At 31.0% G+C, this 21,683-nt stretch overlaps 1 protein-coding gene across 2 annotated transcripts; it reads left to right on the forward strand.

Annotated features, from left to right (window-relative positions):
* Nucleotides 1–826: 826 nt before the first annotated feature.
* LOC100855345 (uncharacterized) lies at nt 827–5,654 on the forward strand. 2 transcript variants are annotated; one of them, XM_003632939.4, is made up of 5 exons: nt 827–1,261; nt 2,940–3,005; nt 3,127–3,270; nt 4,148–4,240; nt 5,277–5,654. In XM_003632939.4, exons 1-5 carry the CDS (start codon nt 863–865, stop codon nt 5,388–5,390), a joined length of 816 nt encoding a protein of 271 aa, XP_003632987.1. In that variant the 5' UTR covers nt 827–862; the 3' UTR covers nt 5,391–5,654. The 2 variants fall into 2 exon arrangements, with proteins under 2 accessions (XP_003632987.1, XP_010655661.1); XM_010657359.3 differs by lacking the exon at nt 2,940–3,005 and having other exon boundaries at nt 833–1,261.
* Nucleotides 5,655–21,683: the final 16,029 nt, after the last annotated feature.

The following is a 21,683-nucleotide window of genomic DNA, read 5'->3' on the forward strand; positions in this document are numbered from 1 at the left end:
AACATCAACTACATCATTTGTTTGTTTTGGAAATCCGTTGTGGGATTCCTTCTTAAAGTAAGAACACAAAAAAGTGAAAAGTGAAAAACTCCATGACGAAGGTTTGAACCTTGGTTCTAGGACGTGAGACACGTGTATGCGTCCTTACCAAGGGAGGAACCAAATGTGCTTTGATGAAAAACACACATGTAATCTATTTATATAAACAATAAGTTAATTTTAATTATATTATTATGTATTTCATATAGTAAATTAAATACAAGAAAAAAATAAATTTATAACTAAAACTTTCAATATTTTTAAATAAAAAATATTAAATACATTTTCATTTAATATTAATGTGTCTTCAAATTTAATATATTATTATAAAATGTGATAAATTCATCATATCAATTTCTTCTTTAAAACAACTTTATTGTTTATATTATTATTTTTTTTCATCATTTTTTTAAGTTTTGATTAACTTTGATCACCAATATTTTTTTTCAAAATATTTATAAATATTTTTTTTATATATTCATAAAATCTAATTATTTATTTATTCATAAAAACCGACATTTTTATCCTTCATTATTTATATCAGAATCTTTCAAAGTGTATATGTTGGCCACTTACAAGGAACTCTGGAAGCTGGGAGGCCCAGACAACCTAAATATGTTGCACATGACAGAGATCCCTTGCTTACTGCCGAGGAAAATAGTTTTTAAAGTCAATAATTTTGTGCTTTGCTTCTTCCTCTTAAAAGAATGGATTCATTCTGTACAGCAGGACCACTTAAATTATTATATAAGACCATTGAATACAGGTGTTCCTAACTCCCATCCATAGCGTGTCCTATATCTGTACCAAGCACAGCCACGCCATGGAATCCGTGATTGGCCTCCATTTTTCCACCCTCCCCAGTCCTTCCGTTCGGATGCCTTCTGGCTTCCATGCTGCAAGAGCTACCAAACCCCATTTAAGGCTAAGCCATTCTTCTCTTTCACTCCCTAAGGATCCCAGATCCCTCTCACTTGGCCACAACTCTTCTCTTTCACTCCCTCAGAGTTCTGGGGGCCGCCCACTTGACCACATTATTGGTCCTATATCTTGCATGGTAGATGGTTCACTGCCTCCTATTCATAACAGAGATCACAGAGGAGCAGCAAATGTGCCTTGGGCCTCTCGTTTTCTTAGGAACGTCGGTTGGGGCAATAGGTCAAACCACAAAGCCAAAGCAGGGTCGGATGGTGGGAGCCTTCAATCGGACAATGCTAAACAGGTTTTATTCCCTACATAGTGTAACTTTTGCCGAAAATTAATGTTTTAGTACGGTGGGATTTGGAGGGAATTGAAAGAAACTGCTTAGATATTTTTTTATTCTATTGCTTGGAACCTATTGGAATTCATAATGGAAAGGAATTAGAAGGTGATTCAGGGAAATCCATTACAAGTTTGAATGGAATTTAATCACTTGCATTGACAAAACATTTTTGCTTTCACATTTTACACGCAGCATATTTTAACCACGGGTAGAATGTCTGAGTGTAGGTTCCTTGCCTTCAATTCCTTTCTTTTTCCTTGTTCACTACTTTCTATAGTTCCAACAAAAACTATATTTGACTACTCGTTCTACTAAAGTAATGAGAAGTACTGGAAACCTCTAGCAAGTACCTTCTTACATGCTTTATTAGGCTCATGAACAATTTGAATTTTGCGTCTTCTGCGGGGTAAGTTTGGAATGTGTTTGACAGTGATTCTAGAAGACGTTTTTAGTCTTTCTAATATTTGAAAGACGAAAATTTTCAAATGTTAGAAAAGATAAAAGTGTTTCCTAAAATCACTTACAAACGGATTCTTAGCTATCATAGTAGGAAAACAATAGAAGAAAACTTGACCTAGCAGTAATGAAACTCAGGTTTTATGATTGAGTACTTCTAAATATATTGCTATGCTGATTGATACTTATATAGTTAAAAAAGATGATCGAAATCTAGTAGTGATGTGAATATGTGCTTGCACTAGTGAAAGAGTAAGCTCCGCTTGTGAGTATCCTCAAACTTAAGAGTGTAACCTCAGGGTCATGCTGAAGCCCAAGAAGTACTCATCCAAGGGTTATCAGCTTGATGATTAGCCAAATTAATTTCACCCTCAATTTTAAATTGTTAGTGTGGTGGTAATATCTTCTATCTGGAAAATCAGAACATGATTTTACTCGTTTGAATTTTGGTCATATGCTAACTCTTACGCGAGTCAGTACTGAAACTTCGCATTGGAATTCAAGCCCTAAAGAGAAGGATGCTGGTAGTTTTTAGAATTATTTTAGAATTACGAGAAGGATGGTGAAGAGTTCTCCATGCATCATAAGATGTCCAGAGATTTGACTAAATTACCTTCAGTCAACTAACCCCGCCTCTACCGTTCAAAAGAAGATTTGTTTTGTCCTTTGCACCTACTAAAATCATTTAAACCCCTAAAATAACTTTACAAGAAATTAACATATGAGATTGGAATTGAAGCCCTGAAAGATCTCTTCTTGCTAGGACTCTTAGCACATGACCAGTTGCTTGTCAGACAATTGTTAGCAGGGATTCACTATATTATTCATCCCCTTAATCCCCTATATCAAACTCACTCTACCACTCTTGATGTCTGGTGACAAATTCTATGATTCCCTCCATTTCAATTAATTCATCACATTCATGGAATTCCAAATCCAAATTAATATCTAGCCCTATTCTTCCATATCTTTACTAATCAACAAAAATGCGCCCAAATCTTTAAATTTGTAGGCTTATTAGCAATTGAAATGAGCATCTCCAAGTATTAGGTATAACGGAACACTTGCGTGAGCATCTCTAAGTTTCACGGGCATAAATGAAGCTAGGATAGAGGTCAACCTCCACTGAACTATTGAGCTTGATACATTCTCCATCTTATTTCATATTTTTGTTTTGCAGCTTTTCGACATGGTAAAACGGGTGCTGCTGTCTCAGCCTATTAATTTAGCCGAACTCCACAATCAAGTATGCCTTAAGACTTTCCTGACTCTTGCTACACATAAGAATTAACCACTTAATATCATCAGAAGCTTCAACCAAGTCAGCCTTGAAAAAACCCCATCTTATTTCACATTGTTGTTTGCAGATTATTGACACAGTAAACGAGCTCAACTCTTCTCAGAAGTATAATTTAGCTCTGGAACTACTGAAGGCATATGAACCATGTGTCTCAGATGAACAGTCGCTTTCCTATTTCAGATTACATATGATAAAAACTCTCTGCTATCAAGTATGTATTAAGACTTTCTTTACCCTTGCTACACATAAGAATTAACAACTTGGTGTTTGTTTTTTTAATTTAATATTAAATATAATTTACTTTCAGATTTTAAGATTGTTTTTTATTTTTATTTTTTATTTTTTTATTATTTATTTTTAAAATATTTTGACTAAAAAAAATACTTTTTTACTTAATACTAAAATTAACTCTTTGAAACAATTAAAATATAATCTCAACATAACTCTGGGCTTATTAATACTGAATACCTAATAAAAATAACATAATAAAAAATAAATAACATAATATTTAATACTATTAAATTGTATTTAGAATTAAATAAAGTTTTATTTAGATTTAAGTATAAAAAAATTAAATAATAAAAAAAAATCACCATCTTAATAACATCAAAAGTTTGAAACGTACAATCTATATCATTGGCTTTTTTTAGTATTTTCTTGGAATCAAACATGGCTTAAAGCGCACTACTAATTTGATTACTCACTATATCATTGATGCATACTATTCACTTGGCTTTTCAAGGGAGAAGCAGAAAAATAGTGGCAAACAAGCATTTTTCTTTATGCTATCCACCATTAATTTTAGAGGAATAAGGCTTCAAAAGGCATGGGGTTTTAAACCAACTTTAATTAGTAGCAAAATTATCCTGAAGTTTTGTATCGCATTCTCCCCAATTTTATTTTTTTTATCCCCAGTTGGGACATTGTACATGTTCCTTCACAGTCTTCTCTTCTCATTTTGGGTGCCTGTATGAACTTGAGATGTTTCCCACAGCCTAAATAATTTCAATAATTATTTGCTTACTAAATTTCCATCCCTAATCATTTCAATTTTCGTAATTTGCTTCCTGAATTTGTGTTTCTTACAGGAAAAATACCAAGAAGCCTCCAACTATTGGATACAACTTTATGATATGGAGAACTATCGACAAATCCTGCATCAATTGTCTTCCAAGATGAAGGTTTGTTGTTTGTGACGTTTTACTAAAAGAATATATATATATATATGTACTTCTAGTTGAAGGAAGGAAAATGTTAAAGGTAATACAAAGTAACCTTATTCCATGAAGTAAAATTGTTATCTTTACTAGTTTCTCCTTTGAAATACTTCGAACTAAAGGAACTCTTATTCCTCTTAAACCTTCTTTTGAATGAAGAAAAGTTGAAGGGAAGTATGATAAAAGGAAAATAAGGGGGGAAAAAAGGAAGAAAAGAAATAAAAATGAAGGAAAGGGAAAAAAAAAATTAAACCAATTGATTTTTTTTTTCACATTTTTTGAAATACATTTCCTTACTTTTCATTTTCATATAAAAAAATATTGAATTTTAAAATATATGAGTTCTTAAATAATTTTTATTATATTTTCTTTTTTTATATATTTTTCATGGTAAACTAAAGAACGATCGAATATATTTTTTATTAATATGCTATATTAACTTTTAAAATATGTTTTTACTATATTTAGAGTCCAGTGATTTTAAAAAGTGATTTTAGTTTTTCTAACACTTAAAAAATTTTATTTTTTAAGTATTACAAAAGTTAAAAATGCTTTCTAAAATCATTATCAAATGCACTCTTAATTTATTTTTATTTTTATTTCTTACTTCTTTGGTAAACTAAACAATTCCTTTTTATGGTTTTCTTTTCCCTAATACATTTAACTATCCAAACTAACCTTAGATTAAGAAAAATAATAAGAATAATATATATAATTAAGAAAAATAATAATAATATATAAATATTTTACAATTTGTCACCAACTCCTCCCCAATTGCCAAACAAGGTTTTTGGATAGGGAGAAATATTCAATATGTAGAAAATACTTAAATTATTTTGAGCATGGCATATGATCGATGGCAAGGCTCCAAGGAAAGAAATGCACACTTTAAAATGTACAGCTCTCTACTAGGTTGCAATTTCTCTTCTCCCTTTTGGTGAGTGATAGGCATATACCTAAATTATTAGATGAGTTCTGATAAATATCTTTACCTTTACAGCCATTTATATTGTACGAGTTGAGTCGAGATAAGAATGCAATTGACAAATTCGTTGAGTTTGACAAGAAGGGAGATCAATCGATGCCACCCAACGAGCCTGACCTCATGAATTGAGAGACTTGAAGAAAATGAAAATATAGTTTTAGTGCTCTTTACTTCTATTAATTAATAAGATATGAGATAACTATATTCTTTTGTATTTGGGTTTTGGTGTTTCAACTTTTTGCGTCTTATAATTTTCATCAAAGTATCCAAGACCTTCATGGTTGTCCTGAAATTTTCATTTGAGCATATATCTTTAAGATTTTTGTTCAAAAATTGTAGTTTTAACTGCGCTTTCTCTATTTCTTTTAGATCATTTTATCCTTTTATTTTTTAGATGATATTTTTGCTCTTTTTCTATTGCATGAAAGGTGCATTTGACAGCAATGAATAGAAACCAAAATTGAAAATCACAATAGCATATGAAAGAGAAAAATAAAAATCTGGAAAGATTGAATTTGCTTTTTATAAGAATGATTTTTTTTATTCTATTCCTACAAATAGAGGAGGCTATGGTCGCCACTTGCATCTACTGCTATGTATAGTAATTAGTACATGTCAAATAACCAATTTTTCTAAAAGCTTAAACTAGCAAGATTTTAATTCAACATACATATCATGCTCCTTAGAAGACCCTATACCCACACATGGAGAGACAAACAAAGAATTTAGATTCATATCCAACAAACAGGAGACGAATAGACATACATGCAAATTTAGGAGAGTTACCAAATGGGGAAACAAATATGCAAATTGCGGAGAGGTGGTTTCAACCTACAACCTCCTGTCAAATCAAATTTTGGTATCATGTTGAACAACAAATTTTTCTACAAGTTTAAATTTACAAGATTTGGGTTCCATATACATATAATGCTCCTAAACAGTACAAGTATATCATATTATTCTAATCAAACCTAGTCATAGTAAAGCGTGGCTATAGTTGGCACAAATATAGGATACAATGACAAGAAGTAGCATTCCCTTATTATAGGGGAATGATAAGAAAGTTTGGGATATATATAGCCGCGGTGGTGTAATGCCCACCAATAAATTAAAGCTATATGCAATAGTGGAGTTCGTGTTTTCTGCGACCATAAGTTCTTTATACTCATGCATCTGTTAGTACTTGCAACAAAAGAGGCTATATGGCAAGGCCAATTTATTGTGTCGCTTCCATATGGTCCCTAGAGAGTTGAGAACATTTAGTTAAGGTTGCATTTCGACCACGACTATAAGTTAGTTTTTTTTTATTTTTTTATTTTTTTTATAATTTGTAAATAAAAAGTGTCCACTTCTTTTTGTTCAATGAGCTTAACTTCTCCCACTTTCATGATCAATAAAGAGAACTAGAACAATCATTCTGAGTGCTTAACATAAAACCATCATTATTAAATCATCTCTAAATGATTCAATTACAATACGAATCACATAGGATTTGATAGGATATCAAAATAATCTCTGAAACGCAAAATCAAAACAATTTTTGCATGAAATATTTCTCCTAGACATCTTCTACGGTTAACTTGCTCCCTTGAAAGTTAATCTTCTCAAAAGATTACTCTTTAATAATCTCTTTTTCAACCAATTATTTAGTTACATTTTCCTTAATTAGAATGGCCTTAACTTCTTCATTTGTGAAGTCTAGCTAATTCAATCTTAGGTTAATCATCGAAGAGCAGGGGTAAATTGAGTGGTGGTCAATTTTTATAATTTTTAAGATTAATGAATGCAAATGATTAAACAAAAAATAATAAGTAGTATATCAATAATGTATGAAATAAAGATAAGAGAAGATAGATGCAAACACTATTTGACTCAACCCAATCCTTGTCTATGACCATTCTTTTCAAGCTCCAACTATGTTGAGGGTTCCACTACTCTATGGTTTCAATCCAAGCCTTCAACTTGTACAATTAGATTATACTTCCAATGGACCCTTTACAACTCTTCTTCAAATGAATACCTACACTTGAATATCTTTTTCAAAGTCATTAAGTAGAGGAAAAGATGAAAACTACTAGGAACCCCGAGTTTCTTGGCCTTAGATCTTATAGAGTGCATTCTATCTATCCCTAGGCCCTCTAGATTTAAAGCAATGAAAAACAATGGCTATAAAAAACCATATTAAAACCTAGATCTAGAGATGGTGAATCCATACCTACAATCTAGATGTTCTTAGATCGAATCCATTCTATAAGGGGCACACTATCTATCCCAACGCTTTCTATATCTGAAGCAATGGAAACCAATGGTTATAAGAAAATGGTGTCAAAGAAGATGTGACACCATCAAATCCAATTCAAAAATGGTGTCAAAGAAGATGTTATGGGTATCGTAGAACTCGTCTACCTAAGGGTTTTCCACAATGATCTCTCTTTCCATGGATCCTGGCATAAGAAAAGAGTGAGCTTCTCTTTCTCTCTTGAGGGTGGCTAGGATTTCTCTTAATCTCTCTTTAGAAAATGATGGAAAAATGTCAAAAGCTTGAACCCTAAACCCCTAAGGGTTTTTATATAGGATTCCCTATGAGCTTAAGTGACTTGAGCCCAAACTAGGCTTAGGTCACCCAATCCAACCCACTTAGTCCTAATTAATTTATTAGCTCTAATGAGCTTCAATTAATTACTTAGCCCAATCCATCAATCTAGAAAGACCGTGTATAAAATTTCATGCAACCTTGCATTTTACAAAAATGCCTTTGTGCATTCTTATGAACTATGAGCCTAAATCCCTCAAATTAAAAGTGCTACCATGAACTAAGAGCTCGAGCAAGGTCCACTAAGACCCATAGGAAAATACTAACTCCCTCATAATTCTAAAGTTGACTCAACAGTCCATTAAATATAATTAATTGCATTGTAATATCCTATGAAATTACAATAAGGCAAAGCTCGGTTTTGTGACTTACTATTTATTGCATGTAAACTCCTCATGAACTAGTGTATGTAATCTAATAGGATAGTACTATCAACCCATCAAGATTACCTCTATAATCCTTTTGTTACACATCCTCCTAAAGAGTATATGTCAAATTCCACTTAAAGGATTATCTCAGCCACATATTTCATGTTCACATGTCATTTGAATCGCCTAAGGGGATACATTGTGTCAACCTTATAAGATATGATAGTGTCTTTATTAAGAATGCTTGTTGCCACCAACCTTCATCAATAATGACTCATAAGTCAAAGTCTTTTTATAATTTCAAGGCAAGCAAATGAGAAAACAAACATGCAAATTACAGAGAGGTAGCTCGAACCTACAACCACCTGTCAAACCAAGCTCTTATATCATGTTAAACAACCAATTTTCCTAAAAACTTAAGTTTGCGGGATTTGGGCTCAATATGCATATTATGCTCCATAATAGTACCACTATATGAAAAAATTAGGAAAAAATGTAACAAAATAAAAATATTTGAAAAATGAGACAACTTTTGACATTTTCAACCAAATATTATTAAAATATATTTCATTTGATATGAGGAGACTTATTAGCATTTTTAAATATAATGATTAAAGTACCCTTATTTTAACATTTTTATAAATCTAAAAAAATAATTGACTCAACAATATTGTAAAAATAATTGACTCATTACTTACATGTGAAAATGATGTATGCGCATCCTTTTTCACCTAGACATCTTTTCTCTTTTACTTTTCTATCTTCTTTCAATCCAAACTATTCTTTAGTTATTATAATTTCTCTAATTTTGAAAGATAAAAATGAAAACTTATTTTTTTTTTTGGATTTTTTTTATATTAATGATTTAGGGTTTTTATTTTATATTTTATATTTATTAATTATTTTTTCTTTTATTATTTTTATTTTAAAAAATTAAAATCCAAAATCATGTTTTTAAAATTTTTATTTTATTTAGGATTTTGTAATAGTTGTTTAGTTTTTCAGAAATTACTTGAAAAGAAAATCACCTTTTATTTTATCATAGAAAAGACTAGAAAAAAGAAAGAAAATTAATTTTTATCATATTCTTTCTTCATTCTCCTATCTCATCAATATAAATATAGAAGAGTAAAAGTTGCTTACATGATTTAATTAGTTAGTATCATCATCAAATAAATAAATAAAAATTAAAAGAAACTAACTAAAAACCAAATCAAAGCCAAAAGGAAAATGACAAACCAAATCAAATCCAAAAAGAAAATGAAAAAGGAATAATTTCAAGAATATATTTATTATACCAAAAAGTTAAATATATAAAATAGTAAAAATGAAGTGACGTCTTTAATGTAAAAGATAAAATAAAAACATATATAAATTCTTTAAGAAATAAAGTTGCATTAAGGTGTTAAAAATTAGAATAAAATTACTTTAACAAAATGGAGTTTTTTATAGGATTGATAAAAAGAAAAGTTATGATTTTAAGGTGTTGTGAAAAAGTTTATAGATAATATGAATGGTACTAATTTATATAATTATGTGGTATTTTATTTTTAAAAAAATTTAAAACTTATCTTAAGTGACATATTAATTTATAAAATAATTTTTTATTATTTAATAAAATATCATAAATATAATTTCCAGTCTCTTTATATTAAATAAAAGATCATAAATATAATTTTTAGTCTCTTATATGAAATTAAGTATATTTGAAGCTTTTCATATTCAAAAATTAAATATTTTTATTTTGTTACGCCATATCCCAAGTTTTCTATTATAATATTTTATTTTCCCATTAGATGAGTGCTCACAAAGTTTATACTTTATAGTTTGATTTGTTTTCCATGATAACCAAAGTATTAGAATGCTTGAAGAAAAAAATCCCTAGCAAAGAGATTTAACTTGATTTGATGACCATCAAAATCCCTGAATTGATGAATGCCAGTGGTGAAAATTGTCCATCACGAGGCCTTGGGGGAAAAGACTTTCCATCAAGGGCCCCTAGGGATGACCAATGAGACCTTCCATCAAGAGCCCCTGGGGATGATCAAGGAGACCTTCCATCAAGAGCCCCAAAGGATGATCAAGAAAACATTTCATTCAAAGATATGTAGTTTTAAGTTCTTCTACTTCTAGTAAGTTAAAAAAAAAATGTCAAGGATATTACTTGAATATGATGAAGTTATGTGTTTTGTGGGCATAAGGTGTTTGAACTTTTGACTTTAATAATTTTCATGAAATGAAAATTTCATTTTAATAAGTAAATTTAAGATCCTTTTCCATAAATTCTAGGTTTAATTGGTTTTTTTTTTTTTTTTTGTAAGATCCTTTTGTAGAGTCTAAAAATTGTCTCAAACTCATTTCTAACTTTTGTTTTGGGCTCATTTCCTTTTCTACATTTTTTGGGACTAGTTTTCAAGGTTCTTTATGGGCCTAAACCTGCATGGGTCTCCTTAATTAGTCTTGAAGGATTTCAGCCTTGGTGGAGATCATACATGTATCAAAATATCCACCCTCTCTTGGCCTATAAATAAAGGTCTTCAGGCTCATTTTCAAGAGATTTCTCTTTGCATTTTGAGGGAAAACTCAATCCAATTGTTGGGAGAAAGGAAAAAGAAAAAAGAAAAAAAGCTTTGAGAAGAAGCTTTAACATACTAAAAGCTAAGTGTTTCACTTATGAGGAGATTTTTAGGTAAGTTCATCTTTATTTTGTTTTCTTATGCCTATTTTCATTTTTCTTTTCATCTATTTAATGATTCTTGATATGATGAATGTATTGTTGTAGATATTGAAATACCACATGCTTATTTTTTTTTTTAGTACTTAGTCTTCACCTTCAGATTATCTTTTTCTTTTCTTCATTTTGTGCACTTTGGATGCTTGATTCTCTTGCTTAATCCATCGTTTAGTTGCTTAATTATTTTTCAAGCTTTATTTGATTTGATTTTATTCATTTATTGGGTTATTTTCCCTCTTTTAAGTCCATTGAATTAATCATGATATAAGGCTCATTTGGATTTAAGATCCTTGATTTTTCTTTTGATTCTTATTTTGGGGATTCATTTTCCCCTTAGTTTTCATTCTTTTTGGAAGCATTTTTTGACTTATTTTAAAATAAAAATTGAAAGCCACGTGTTTGATATTTTGTCAAAATGATTTTCCTTTAGAAAATTCTCTTTTAAGCCCTTTTTGTTTTCCTTTACGTATTTAAAAAAAATGATTGTAAAACCTTATTTTCAAACCCCTTTTTTTTATTGAATTTCAAGCCCTTTTTAATGACCAATTTCATGGCCAAAGGTCAAATCCCTTACCATGGACTTTGGTTTTTCCATTATGCTTGAAAATATGGATAGTTGCTCTTTTTTTTTTTAATTTAAAAAAAAAAAACATATCTCTAAACTGATTTTGGAAACCATTTTCAGCTTTTGTGAGTATCTTTTCATGGTCTTTTGAGGTTTGAGATTATAGTCATTTTATGGCTAATAATGGTTGTCACTAGTTCTTGGCACACATGACTTGGTTTCACATGAGAACATACCTCTCCATGGATGTTTACATATGCATTCCAATACTTTTTTCCAAACTTGAGTGTAATATCGGCCTTCCATGCCTCTTATGAATTCAAATTTATGTTCATTTGAGGGTTATGAAAGTGTGAAATCCCTATAGGTGAACAATGACTTACTTCCTTAGCTTACATCGCTTTTTTTTTTTTTTTCTAACTTGTGATTTTCAAATTTTCTTGATTTTTGAAATATGAACTATCCTTGTAGACCCTCCATTTTGTCCCTTTGGCACATGCCCTTATTGAGTACTCTTTCAATACTCCATAGTAGTTCTTGGTGGCTCATTGCTACTCATATAGATTACCTCTTTGAGCCATTTTGGATATTCAGGTACATTTTTATGACAATTTGCATAGACATATTTAGGTCCATTAGGCACACCTAGCTCTAGGTGCACCTAGTTCACTTAAGCTTGCCCCAGCACCCCTAAATCATTTGCATGGCTCACATAGCTTGCATGGCATGCATGGCCTACATAGCTTGTATGATCTTCTTTATGAACATGTGTCGCATACTTATATTTATTTATTTATTCATTTTCTTATTTACTTTTTTGAGTCATTTTATTTTTGTTATTTATTATTTTTGTTATTATTGTTTCTATTATTATTATTATTATTATTATTATTATTATTATTATTATTCCAGAATAAGACTTACCCTAGAAGCAAGAGAAGATGAAAGGTTGGGAGAGACATGGAACTAGTGCCTACATGGGAAATGGATGATTCTCTAGGGAGTTAGGGGATTGAAAAAAAAAAAACTAGGAAAATAGTAAGAGACAAAGAGGAAGAACCAGATAAGCATATTATTTTTAAGAAAATGATACACAACTTGCAGGAAGAGGTGAGCAAGAAAAATAGGATATCTGGAAGAGAGGAGTAAGGGAACAAGAGAATGAAGACCGGAGAGAGAAAATTAAAATGAGAAAAAAAATTAAGAGACGTTTGGAAGAAGAATTTTCATTTTCAAATGAGAAACAACATAATTTTATTTTGAAGAAGGGTTCGCAGGCTAGTAGATGAGGCATGACATAGCTAAAAGCCCAGCAGATCTTATTGGTGGGGAGCATTTCTAGGTACGTTTGTTGTAGGTTCTTTGTTCATTTCCATGATCATCTTATTACTCATCATTTCCTGTTGTTTTTTTTTCTAAGGTTTTTCTGGATGTTTGGGTGTGAATAATCATAGGCCACACACTTTTTGTTGATCTCTTTGTTGTTGTAATTTGGTTATAATGGATTCTCATCTCATTTCCTTTAGTTCTGTTTGAGCATGATTTGTCTCTTTGTAGCGTTTCTATAAAATGTCTGAATAATACTTGTGTTTTTGTTCAAAATCAATTTTGGTTCACTCACTAGTTTAAACCCGTTGATATTTTATGAAATGTGATGTCGTTTGAGTATTGTTTGGGTTTGTTTCGTTTGCCCTGTTTTTTCTTGTTTTTTTTTTTTTTTTTTCCTCTTCTGCTTCCCATATGGTTTGGACAAGGAGGCCTAGGACGGTTTAGTTTTTCATTATGGGTGATCCTCAGTTTGTTCAATTATTTTATGGATGATTGAAAGATGTTTTGAAATCTTTAATGGAGATTGTAGTATTCAAACTTGGTGAATGAGAGAAGAATCTAAGAGTGGCAGTCATGAATATTTTAACATTAAAGAAAGGAACACGTTCGGTTGGATTGGAAAATAGATCATGATTTTATTTTTATTTTTAATTTCAATGGGAGAATTGAAAAGTGACAGCAGCTAGCAAAGGGTGCATTAGTGGCAGCAACATGCTAAGACTTTGGAGACTTGAATTATTAACTTTTTAATGGTAAGAATAAGTGAGAGTGGTAGCTATTAGATATTTGTATTGATGAATTTTTTTATGAAAAATACATGTGAACGTCATGAATTCAATGGCTTAGTAATTGATCTTTGGAAGTTGAATTTCTTTTTATGGAGAATTATGAAATTTGTGGCTGCTAGTGGATGAAATTCAAGTGGAAAATGTGTTAATTCCTAGCTAAAAATTAACAAAACCGGATGGTTGAATCTTAGCCACATAATGGAGTTTCACAACTGCATTTTGGTGGTCGTTTGGTGGAGATTAGAGGTTACATATATAGAGATTGTTTATGATTGAAGGTTCCTTTAATTCAAGTGGAAATACAGCTGAATTTTAGTAGATTTGGTGATTGCATATATAGTGATCGAATGGCCAAAATTCAAGTGAAGTTTAGAGGGTATTTTTCATGGGTTGAATTGTGTTGAAACTCAAGTGAAGAAATAAGCTGGAAGTGGCTGCATATATAGTGGTTGTGTGGTTGAAAATTAATGGAGAAAATGCATCCGAATTGAGAGATCTTCATGAGCCAAATTATGGTCGATTAGTGCGTATTTTAATGGACAAATTTAAGAAGCATAATATGAGTTGTGTATTAGTGTGCATTTGAGTGGAGAAATGTATCAAAGTGATCAGATTTATGGAGCATAATATGGAGTTGAATGTGTGGTTAAAATTCAAGGGAAATGCAACTGAACTTGGTGGTTTTAAATATTTCATGTTAGTATACATTCCTAATAATAACTTAGTGGTTTATGTCAATCTATTTTCTCATGTCTTTATATTCTAGTTGTCAATTATCAATATTTCATGTTAGTATATATTTTCATTTTTCTTTTTATTTTTCAGGTTGAGTTTCTCCTGGTCCTTTGTTGATCCATATTTTTAATATTTTTGTTGCTAGCTTTAATACTTAATGATAGTGTATTCTCTAGAATTTCTTTTAAATAGTGATTGTAACTTATCTTGATAGTCCATGAATACTTCTTTGATTTTTATACGATTGTGACTTATCTTGATAGTCCATGAATACTTCTTTGATTTTTATACAATTGTGACTTATCTTGATAGTCCATGAATATGATTAACCCACATTGATTTTTTGTTGTGTTTTGACCATTTAATCTTAGATATTGATAATCCATGTCATTTGAGTATTATTAGATCATTTTCATGTTGTGAGAGTTTTTATCTTTTGGTAGTTATAAGGTGTTAAATCTTGTTATTATTATTCATGATAAATTTCTATTAAATAATTTTTCTTGAATGTCAATAAATTAGTTTCATGATGATTTTTCGTTATTTGATTGATATTAGTTAGTTTCATGTTATTTAGATTATTTACATGCCATTAAAATTCTTATCCTTGAAAGTTCATTAATTCTTAGGTTTTAATCTTCTTGTTTTAGTTTCATGTCATTAGATTATTTCCCATGCTAGTAAAAGTCTCATAATGCAAATTTGCAGATTCAAGTGTGCATATTATTATTTCTCTATGATTGTCTGTTTTTGAATTGGCATGCTAATATCAATGGAGTTTTGAACATCACCTTAGCCTACCTAGGTGATAACCCGACTCTTGGTAGCTTGGCATGTAAGGGTATCAACAAAATTTATACCTAATGTCCTTACACTAAAGTAGCAAAGCTACTATAGTATAGTGGCTCTAGGATCGAACACTGGGAAGGGTTTTTACTTTAACTAGTGAAGTTCAGAGGATGGAGTGAACTTTTCTTAATAAAAATTAGGTTAAGATGAAAACATAAAAAGATGAAGGTGTTGTAAACTAAACTAACATGAAAATAGGATAAAAGATGGAAAAAGAAGTTTCTCAAAGCTTTGGATAGCCATGCTTAACTCACCATGTAAAAATGGAGATTTTGGGACTTTTCACCTCGCATTGGGGAAGCAACTAAGGTGATGCTTACTTCCCGAACCGGTATGAGTTTAACAACTGAGTTTTAGTCCTTGAAAACTTACAAAAAGGGTAGCTGAACCTCATAAATGCCCTTTTAATGATATAGGTCATCTCCTCGACTTGCAATACAATGGCTCGTAGGAGATAACTAACGAACGTCAGTGGATCTAACAATAAGAATCCACTGAGACCAAAAGCTTATCAAGTATTGGCCATTCAAAGCAAGTCAGAGGGATTAAAAGCTTTACTTTGAATGAAAACATTTATGGTGCTCAGCTACTTACATTCATGGCTTGGAAATCTCCATCCTGACACGGGAGCTTCACATGACATCCATTACTTCAAGAAACTAAAAGGTTTTAGCCTCTCATTCTTGGGGATTTCATCCTCCAAGGATGTTTGGCTACTAAGAAAATGAGAAAATAGAAGAGAGAAAAAGAAAGCAAAAGAGATCTCTGTATTTCACTAAGTAACTAATTTACATTGGTCTCCTGGAGAAAGCTCCCCGAAAAGATACGTTTTCAGTGATTACAAGAGAATTTATATAGGAAGGTAGTTTTACCCTTCCTTGGATACTTCCTAGCTAAGGAATTACATGGTTGGTTGAATACAAGGAGAAAATGGAAATTTAAACACAAAAATATCAGAAGAAAAAAGAGTCGGCAAAAATATCCAATTTTCGCACGCTGAGTTCCAATTTCGCATGTTGGTTTGAGGTGTGCGAAATTGTCGCACAGTGGACTGAGGATTTCGCACCTTAAACAGTGGTGTGCGAAATTGTCCCTCAGCTTGATGCAGTTGTCTTCCGAAGTCCATATCTTCCTCATTTCAGCTTCAAATCATACGTGGTTTGAACCATTGGATTCTTGACTTTCTGAGCTTCGAAATGGTATATAGAATGTAAAGAATAGACTTTGGTAAGTGCTCCAAAAGTGCACTAAAAGACTGCAGCTGTGTCCCCTGTTTTCTTCTTCTCCATTGTTTCTCCCTTGTAAACTTTGAACGATTAAGGCAAAGGATTATGAGGCTCCATAGCTTGATTTCTTCATAGATTTAAGCTTTCAAAAGCTTTGCCCTGAACTATAAATAGCTCTCCCTCATTCTTAAATTGCTTTGGTGGGCATAAAGCTATCAAAAAGCACCAAAACTTAACACAATTGTTAGAAATCTGATTGCAAGGGTCCCTAACATGTTAATCGAGTTAAAAGGTAATAATTAATACTCAAGAGTGTTTAAGAGAGCTAATTACAAGCTACAAAATAGCATGTTTTGAGTAGTAATCACTAGGTACCCTCAATCAACTGATTGATTGTCATACTTCCCTCAACTTAGCTAGTAGAGACCTCATTAGGGCTTAGAAGGATGATACCTCTTTAGAGGTACCTTCCCAATAGGCAACCTAATTCCCGAACCTAGACTCAGGTTTTTCATAGACAGCTTTTCCAAAATTCAAGAGTCATTTTTAGGGGTTTTGTTCTTACTTGATTTCCCTTTTAAAAAAATTACTAAATAAAAGTAAGTGGCAACTCCAAATTTTAATAAATAAAAAAATGGTTTTTCACAAATCAAAAGCGAGCCTCATTGTTTCAAGTGGGGATGCATTGTGCATCATGAAAAATGCGGGTCCATAATCCTTACCAACCTTAAATCAATGGAATTATCTCCGTCCCTTATGATGATGGGAAAAACTCGGATCTCTTCGTTTCCCAAGCCCATATCAAGTTAGGAACATGCATAACTATCCTAGACTTTTTCTAAATCCTATGCACAATGAAAAAATAACATTTTTATACTTTAAAAGGATTCAGAAAGTGCTAACAAAAACCATACCTCAGATTTGGATGTTCCAAAATCAAATCCACATGGTGAAGATGAAGATCGAAATCATAAAAGTCTCGTAAACCCGAAATCTTCCACCCAATAACTCGAACCTTAATCTTGGCACACTTCCGATGGGAAGGAAAAGAGGGTAGAGACTATGCCTCTCTATCTCTTTGGATGGTAGAAGATAGAAGTTATGGAAACCCTAACCCCTAGGGGGTATTCATAAGGTTCCTAAGTGGGCTTAAGTGACTTAAGCCCACATGAGCTTGGGTCACTTAATCTATCCTAAAATGGGTTTTAATTGATTAATTAATTCAATAAAGCCTACTAATTAATCAATTAGCTCAATCTAGAAATCTTGTTCACTTACCTTTATGCAACCTTGAGTAATTGCCAAAACACCTTTTTATGAACAAAATTGAACCTATAGTCAATCTAACTCTCATAACCCAGGCCAACAAGGTATATGATATCAGAACGGGGACCACTAGGACTAATAGGAATATTGACTTCCTTAGAATCCAATTCTAAAGTTGATTAAACATCTCACTATGGAGAATCAGCTGAACTCCAGTATCCTATATAAATAACATCGAGACACCAAGTACTCGGGTCTGTGACCTACTATCCATTGTGTTCAGTCTTCCCATGAACTGGTGCCCATAGTCTAACAAGGCGAAAGCTATCGACTTTTCAAGACTATCTCTACCATCCTTAAGTTATAGATCCTCATATTGTGTGTTCAATTAACATATCTTAGTTCTCAAAGAGCTTATATCAAGTTTCACTCAAGGAACTACTATGGTCATAGTTTCCATGAACACATCTCCTTAGGATCACCCAATGAGACACACTATCTCAATCCTAAGAGATATCATAGTGCCTTTATTGAAAATACCTATTGTTACTAGCTTCCATCAACAGTGACCCAATCCATAGGGAATATATGATTAGCTTATGATCTCACCCATAGGTTAAAGACACAGCTAGCTAGGCCCATTGTAGGTTGTTAGGCCCTTGGGCTTTATGTGTATTAAAAATGACATTCAATCTTCTCTTCAAATTATCAGCATTCAAACGCATTTTAGACTATAATATCGAGTGAAAATATTGAAATGCATAAGAGATGAACAAAATTGAGGCACATCATGTGAACTACTGAAATATAAAGCTTTACTTATCATTCATAAAGTCCACGTCATCATGTAAGATTTGCATAGGAAAAGAAAAGGAATATTCCCCTCAAAATTTAACCAAGATAATTGACCAATACTAACTGCATAGGATTGAATTGGAACATGGGCAACAAGATTGCAAACTAACTGCTCCCATTCAAACCACTCACATAGCCAACTCCTTGAATTGAGACTACTCCATTGGTGGTTGATTTTGTTGCATTAGTTGTGGATTTTGTTGTATGGGTAAGATGGGATGAGTGGAGGGAGTGAAGGAATGGTAAAATACACACACACACACACACACACACATATATATATATATATATGAAAATGGATAATAAAATTATAATGGTGAATTTTGATAAAATTGAAAAAAAATGTAAAAGATAATTAAAATAGTAATATCCTGAAAGAAGTCTATTAATGCAAAAACAGACACGATTATGATTGTTGGGAACATGACCATAAGGATTAAGAGAAACTTGTCCTCCAATACAAACTAGGAGGATTAACAAGAACTTGACCATGAGTGCTAAAGTGAAATTGGCCTTGAACGCTAAAGTGAAATTGGCCTTAAACAAAACCTTGGTTTGGCATAAGACCATGACTTAGAATAAGACCAACTGGAACATGATTCACACCAAAATTAGCAAAAGGGCCTATGAGAACTTGACCTCTAACTCTTACTAGATTAAAACCAACGTAATGTTGTCATTCATCTCTAAGCAAGCCATTTTGAGGTTGACCTTGACTTGGAATAGGGCTACCAGGAACTTGACCTAGAGAAGGAATAAGGTCACCAATAACTTGGCCTCCACCTCTAACTAGGTTAGGGCCATTTGGTCCTTCACCTCTAACTAGGTTGCCTATAACAAGGTTTAGGACATTAAGAACTTGATGTTGAATAGGGTAAAGCCCCCTTAAAATTGATAGATAAGAATATGACAAAGTAAATGAATCTTGCATGATTAAGTTATTAAATGGATGAAGGTAAAGTTATTGAATGGATAAGACAAAAAGACTGATAAAGGTGAAGCTAGGTAAGTGAACTTCATTGAAGTTACAAAGCTAATAGTTTTGCAAGGAGTAAGACTCCAACTATATGATAAAGGTGAAGGTAATGGATTTTATAGGGAGAAAACAATGTTAAGGCGATGGAGGATGAGTTTGATTGAAGTGATGGATTTTATAAGGATAAAACAATGTTAAGTCGATTAGATAGGTGAAGTTTGAAGTAGAATGAAAAACTATTAAATAAATACGTTAAATGAGTAAAGTTTAAGAAAAATAATATAAAAAATCTGCCACAAAAGCACGGGCTATGAGAAAATAGATGGATTAAAGTCATTTCATTAATTCAAGATGATAAGATGTGGTTATAATTTTGTTATAATTCATTAAATAAATAGAAAAGATAAAAATAGGTCACAAGAGACAATGAATAAATAAAGATTAAATTTAAAAATAAAACTAATTTACTATATGAAAAAAAAAAAAAAGAGTTTTTAACATATTAAATAAACATTAAAAAATTATTAGAGAAAACAATGAATATATTAAGAATTAGACTAAACAATGTGACCAAAAATCAAGATTTATATTGATAAAAATAAAATAAATTAAAATTATAAAAAATATTGGGTTTTGCTCAAATTTGAAAAAATAAAATAAAATAAACAAAAAATAAATAATATCTTGATTTCTATTCAAAATCTACCATTATGTAAATAATAAAATACAATAAGAAATAAGATATCTATCTTTTTTTTTTGGATTTTTTTTTTTTTTTTTATTAGGTTCTTTTATTATTTTTTTTAGCTAGGAAATGTAATATTAAAAGAGTTGCAATTTGAAATTATTGAACACAATTACTATAACATAAAAGTAATGTAATTGGAACTTAACTTAGTTTTGTAAGATGTAATTAAATCCCTTATTATCTCTACTTTATAATTTTAATGTGAAATTTATTTAAATATCAAATATTGATCTTTAGAACTTATTATTCCAAAATCTTTCCTTCCAACTTATTTCAACATTCTTTCTTCAAGAATGAAAAAAAAATTAAAAGAAATTGCATGTCACTGGTTTTTTCAAGCTCTTTTTCATATAGTACTTGTGTGGTAAATATTTATGTTGCAATTACTTCAAAGTTAGAAAACATTTTTAAATAGTTTTTAGCTCAATGACAAGGACTGAATCAAAGATGAGTGGGGAGGTTAAATAACTCGTCATAGATTTTATAGGGGGAATTTAGATGAGTAAAATTTGAAGTAGAACCGAAATTATTAGATAAATTTGTTAGATAAGTGAAGTTTAGCAAAAATAATAACATATACTACATTTTTAAAATCTATCTTCAAGAATGAAAAAATAAAAACATTCTTTCTTCAAGAATGAAAAAAAAAAATTAAAAGAAATTGCATGTTACTAGCTTTTTCAAGCTCTTTTTCACATAGTACTTATGTGGTAAATATTTATGTTGCAATTACTTCAAACTTAGAAAACATTTTTAAATAGCTTTTAGCTCAATGACAAGGATTGAATCGGAGATGAGTGAGGAGGTTAAATAAATCATCATAGATTTTATAGGGGGAATTTAGATGAGTAAAATTTGAAGTAGAACTGAATTTTATTAGATAAATTTGTTAGATAAGTGAAGTTTAGCAAAAATAATAACATATACTACATTTGTCACAAAAAGGAGATTATAAGATGACATAAATGAGTTAAGAGTTCGTTTAACAGTGCTTTTCAAAACTGTTTCTAATGATGAAAAAAAAAACTCTTAAAAGTGTTTTTAAAGTAAAAAAAAAAAAAAAAAAAAAAGGTATTTGGCAATATTTTGAAAAACACTTTTGAAAATTTAAAAAAACATTTGATGTGTTTTTTAGAGAAGCACTTGAACGGTATTTCTTTTAAAAAAAAAACACTTCAAAAATTTTCATACATTCCTAAAATACCATTTACCGCTATTCTATGTTTCTCTCTCACTCTCCACTTCCTTCTTATCATCCTATTCCTCTTTCACTTCTTTTTTATAAAAATAATTTTTTTTGTTTTTTAATAATATAAATGTTTATATATTTTTTTGTAATAAAAGTTTTTTGTTTATAATAATATTTTCTTTTTGTAATAAATGTCTTTTT

Source organism: Vitis vinifera, chromosome 10 (genome assembly GCF_030704535.1).
Source record: "Vitis vinifera cultivar Pinot Noir 40024 chromosome 10, ASM3070453v1".
Taxonomy (NCBI): Eukaryota; Viridiplantae; Streptophyta; class Magnoliopsida; order Vitales; family Vitaceae; genus Vitis; species Vitis vinifera.

What these genes read in the sequence shown, in the direction of transcription:
- LOC100855345 (XM_003632939.4), top strand. Translation starts at nt 863, where the DNA reads ATGGAATCCGTGATTGGCCTCCATTTTTCCACCCTCCCCAGTCCTTCC. An exon ending in AATCGGACAATGCTAAACAG is followed by an intron (nt 1,262 to 2,939) that starts GTTTTATTCCCT and finishes TTTGTTTTGCAG; the next exon opens with CTTTTCGACATGGTAAAACG. An exon ending in TAAAAACTCTCTGCTATCAA is followed by an intron (nt 3,271 to 4,147) that starts GTATGTATTAAG and finishes TGTTTCTTACAG; the next exon opens with GAAAAATACCAAGAAGCCTC.